The following is a 5012-nucleotide window of genomic DNA, read 5'->3' as shown; positions in this document are numbered from 1 at the left end:
GTGTGTGTGTGTGTGTGTGTGTGTGTGTGTGTGTGCTGAAGATGAGATTTATCACTTTTTCCTTTCCCTCCCACGCAGAGTCAGAGCGGAATGGACCTGAATCAAATCACCAGGTAATATCTGTGATGCTTGTGATTATTACAATTAGCTCCCACCACCTTCACCTACAGAGCTGATCGAACAAAACGATAAAAGAAAAGCGAAAACCTTATTCTTATCAGCTCATAATGGGTTTTGTTTTCAAAACAAGGTTGCTGTTAAGAACATGTCAGAAAGCAGAACAAGAAAAGAATTTACTAGAAACGCTTTCGCCTGTGTTCACCTGTCAGTATTGTTAGTAAAATATCTCGTAAACTTCTGGTCAGATTTTAATGAAACTCTAGGAATTTATTAACTGAGCATCTAATTAATCAAACTGAGCAAACTCATAAATGTCAGTTTTATAGCTGCTGATATTGGGTGTGATAGTAGCTGCGAGTCATAGGCAGTGAAGGCAAATGCTAAGGGGGCCATCCATTCAGGGGGCGCCACAAATTGTGGGGCAAAAATAAATTCTAACTTTTTGCTTAGAGTATAGTTGATTTAGTCTGTATGATATTCACTGATTAATCAAGTTTATGAAGGTAACTTGTTTTGTGGGTTTCTTATTTGCTTTGTTACTACATGAGGTCAAGACTAACTCCTGGTGCTCAGAGTGTAAATAGAAAACAAAATAAGGACAAAGGACATTCAAGTTCTGATCTCAAATGAAGTTCAGGTTAAAGTCTGGTTTTCAGTTTTTTATCTTTACAAAAAGGTCTAGAAAATGTATAGTTTTGAGTCGATCTTTTACAAAGTTTTCCAGGGGATTATATACCCCTGGACCCCCCTAGAACTGCTTTAGTCCACAGCTTCTGGTTAACATGAACAGGTGTTCCTTGTTGCTGTCAGCAGATGTTGGTAGGTATGAGGTAGACTTCTGGTGTTGTGTTTCAAATTAGTTATATTGTTAACTGTTAAGACAACTGGGTTTCTAAAGATAAAAAAATAATTAAAAAACACAAAATATTTAATGTGAAATGTGAATGGATATAAATTGGCAGTGAGATTTAGAAAATAACTAACTAGTCAGATGAGATTAAAACTGTCTGTTAGCAAAATATCTAACAACAAATATCAACTCAAGAAGTTTCGAAATTAATCCAAGTCAAGACACCACAGTTTATTATACTTAGAAAACACAGGCTAAAATGAGCTATTATTAAACTCTGGCATGGAAAGTAGCAGGTGATATGCAATCCTTCAACAAACAAAAGCACTCAGACTTTTATATTAGGCATCTAAAGTCATTAAGATAGTTGAACATTCTTTTGTGTTTTTTTTAACATTTTTTTTCTAAGGCTCATTCTATGAAAATCAGCCCCTTTCCTCTGTCACCAAACCTGAACAGCAGCAAGGTGAGCGCACTGTTGTGTGTCGTCATTTTCTGAGCTGCCTGTGCATGTCTGTTTGCGATTCTGAGCCCGATGTTTGTGCATCTTTTGTATCCTCAACGTCGCATTTTAGCTGTATTAACAGTGTGACCGCCGCAGCTTTGTATTAATTTCTATGCTCTGAATCGCTCTTTTTGTGGTGATGGTCAGGCTGGCGATGTGTTGACTCTTCAACCAGTCCTAAATGTAATCAAATTCAATAAAGAAAAAAAACAGGGTATGATGGCGCTCTCTTTTCACAAAGCCTTTAGAGAGCTAAAGTAAATCTTAAAGTTTACTTTTCTCACCAAAATAGAGAGAATGAGATCTAATTTGCATACCACAGGAGCTATGCAAATCAGAAAGCTGGAAGAAGATCCCTCACACCAGTTTGAACATGCCTTCTCTTTTATGAGAGGAAAAACAAAGACTGGGAATACAATTCTGATCAGCTTACCAGTGACAGACTGTGGGAATTATTTGAGTTGCTTCCCTGGTCCTAAGAGAGCTGCTGGTCAGAAAGGCTTACTTTATTTTTGTTAATATAATCGGCTATAATGAAATAATAAGCTAAATTCAGTATAACTCAAAGCGTCTCCCATATTTGCTCCTGTTTTTCCAGAATAAGATGGATGAGTGTGCTGAAATGTCCCCAGGCCTTCCTCCTTCTCATGGCCCGACCCCCTCCCAAACAGCCCTGCAGCACACGCAGCTCATGCTGACAGGCTCGCAGCTGGCAGGGGTAAGACTTGCCTCACCAAATCTGAAACGACTTAGCTTCGCTTTTACCTTGCTTGCTTCTCTAAACACTTTGCTTCCCTCTTTTCTTCTTTGCCTTTAACTTCCTGATCCTCTCCCTCTCCTCCGCCGTCCCTCCTCCGACCAGCTGACAGCTTTACTGCCGGCGCAGCAGCAGCTGCTGCTACAGCAGGCTCAGGCGCAGCTCCTGGCCGCCGCCGTGCAGCAGTCCAACGCAGCCCACGCCGCTCACGCCGCTCACGCCGCCGCTCAAGCCAATCAGCAAGCTCAGGCAGCTGCGGCGGCAAATCAGCAGGCCCAGCAGCAGCAGCAGCAGCAGCAGCAGCAGCAGGCGGGACAGACAGGGCAGCAGCTGCAGCCTCAGGGACAGGGACAGAGCACACAGGAACCAAACAGCCAAAGTGTCCCTGTCCCTCCACCTCAGCTCACCCTGTCCCAGCCGATCCAGCTCACAGCCCAGGTACCGACCGCCAGTCCCCGCTGCCTCCTGGTGACTGGCTTCATTCAGGAACTCTCTCCAAACCAACCGTCTTGCACATCTTTTACAGTTTTTATCATCGACGCTGCTCCTAAATTCTCCTTATTTCTTTGTTTTTACCTTCCTGTTGTGTTCTGTTCATCCAAATCTGCTTTCTGACTCTTCAACACGCTGCTTTAAATCTATCAGTAATGACCKGTTCTTTCTCCTGTCTGCTTCTCCGTTGAGCAGGACATTCAGCAGCTGCTGCAGCTTCAGCAGCTGGTGTTGGTGCCTGGTCACTCGCTTCCATCACCAGCCCAGTTTCTCCTCCCCCAGGCCCAGCAGGCCCAGCAAGGTGAGGCGCTCCCTTCTTTCTTAAAGGTGGCACRTCATGAAAACCCACCTTTTGAGCTGTTGGATGCATTTTGTTGTGAACTTGGAGTCTCTAGGAGGGCAGAAAAGTTGAATTTAGTCTCTCCCAGTGGATTCAAAGTGACAGCATCAAAACGAGTTGATCTGAGATGCARCTCAGAAAAGGGGTGAAAGAGGGGCTTGTGAAGTTACAAAAAGGAGGAATTCAGACTAAAGAATTGCAGTTCCACCTTATATAGACCCCAACTGATGATTTAAATGTGAAAAAGAAGGATTTAAAAGCACAAGTCTCTTTTAATTTAATCAGTTTTAGATTTTAAAAAAAATCCCTCATATTTGCAAACAACAATGTGCTCTTTTGTTTCTCTCTTTTTTCAGGACTTTTATCAACACCAAATCTTATTCCGCTACCTCAGCAAAACCAAGGGAGCCTCCTCTCTGCTCAAACTAGAATGGGACTCCAGACACAGGTAGGAAACTTTAATGTTTCAGTCAGCGGTAATAAAAACCTTCTCCATGCAGCAGCAGCAGCAGAAACTCCTCTTCCTCTCCTGCTCTGTCAGGTGCAGCGAGATAAGAGCGTGGACGTGAGTGGCAGCGGAGGTGTGACCACGGTGCCCCCCGTGACCTCTCACCCCGATGAGCCCAGTGACCTGGAGGAGCTGGAACAGTTCGCCCGCACTTTTAAACAAAGACGCATCAAACTGGGCTTTACACAGGTGAGAACTACACCTGTGTCGTTAACTCTGAAGGTCAGGGTGTGGTTTTTTTTTTGGCTCGTCTCAGTTCAGTATTGTTTTGTTTTCCACCCGACAGGGAGACGTAGGCTTGGCGATGGGGAAACTGTATGGCAACGACTTCAGCCAGACCACCATCTCTCGCTTCGAAGCTCTCAACCTGAGCTTTAAGAACATGTGCAAGCTGAAGCCGCTGTTAGAGAAGTGGCTTAATGATGCAGGTGAGCTGGAATCACCGGTGTTTTTATAACCCACATGGGTTCCTGATCTTTTATCAAACAGGGACTCTGAATTTGTCCCCACAGAGACMATGTCCATAGACAGCACCCTGCCCAGTCCGAGCTCCCTGTCCTCACCCTCTCTGGGCTTCGATGGGGTTCCAGGTCGCCGCAGGAAGAAGAGAACCAGCATCGAGACGAATGTACGCGTGGCTCTGGAGCGAGCATTTATGACGGTGAGATATTGTTTTTAAATCCCTTAACGTCTTTTTTTTTCATTAACTTTGTGCAACCTTAGTGTTTAAAGAAACTGGCTCAGCATTTATTCTATTGTTTTCTTGCCCTTTATTTATTTTTGTGGGTTATGCAGTCTTACTACTTTGGCATATTTTGTATTACTTTAACCTTTCATTTATCAAAACTTAATCAGGAAATATCAGCAAAGTCACTCAGCTCTCAGCATTCAACCAGCATTTTCACAGAAAATGCTGTTTCTCAGTGGTGTTGAACTCATTTTCACTGAGAGCATCATTGGGTCCATCAAAGGGACAGTAATAACTTCAAAGTTTCATGTTTAACGTCCTCATTTCATTGCTACAGCTGAGCACCTCTAACAAACAATAACTGAGCTCTACGTGGCATTTCCTGCATAGAAACAGTGTTTTAACATGTCCTCTTATAAACACTGAAAAGAACATGTACAACTGAGTAAATGTGAAATCAATACTACCAAAATACTATTAAAATAAAATAAGAGAGTTTTACTCACTGTTGAGTTGCAGTGAGTAGTTAGCATCTTGAATTCTGAACTTGTCCACTTTCTGATAGAGAACTCCCATGCAGCATAATCAACATGCATTATGGGAGATGTAGTTTATGGACAATGCTGACTTTAAAGCAGCTTATTTTGAGACATTAATAAAGGGCTATTCAACAAAATTTCTCAGAGGGCCACAGTTAGATAAAGCCAACAGCTCAGGAGCAGGATAAGTTTTATTATAATATAATATAATAT

The 5012-nt window shown here is 42.8% G+C and overlaps 1 protein-coding gene across 1 annotated transcript in view; it reads left to right on the top strand.

The window, feature by feature from the left end:
- The window catches only part of pou2f2b (POU class 2 homeobox 2b), a gene marked incomplete in the record, with an annotated part of 50985 nt that overhangs the window by 35374 nt on the left and 10599 nt on the right, over positions 1–5012 (top strand). The window contains 9 exon segments of the mRNA XM_014013408.1: positions 79–113; positions 1380–1436; positions 2074–2193; positions 2338–2670; positions 2920–3025; positions 3421–3512; positions 3606–3761; positions 3859–4000; positions 4085–4233. Of these exon segments, the coding sequence (XP_013868862.1) occupies positions 79–113; positions 1380–1436; positions 2074–2193; positions 2338–2670; positions 2920–3025; positions 3421–3512; positions 3606–3761; positions 3859–4000; positions 4085–4233 (1190 nt within the window).

This window comes from Austrofundulus limnaeus, unplaced genomic scaffold (genome assembly GCF_001266775.1).
Source record: "Austrofundulus limnaeus strain Quisiro unplaced genomic scaffold, Austrofundulus_limnaeus-1.0 Scaffold101, whole genome shotgun sequence".
Classification (NCBI taxonomy): domain Eukaryota; kingdom Metazoa; phylum Chordata; class Actinopteri; order Cyprinodontiformes; family Rivulidae; genus Austrofundulus; species Austrofundulus limnaeus.
This window is presented reverse-complemented; position numbering and strand designations above follow the sequence as displayed.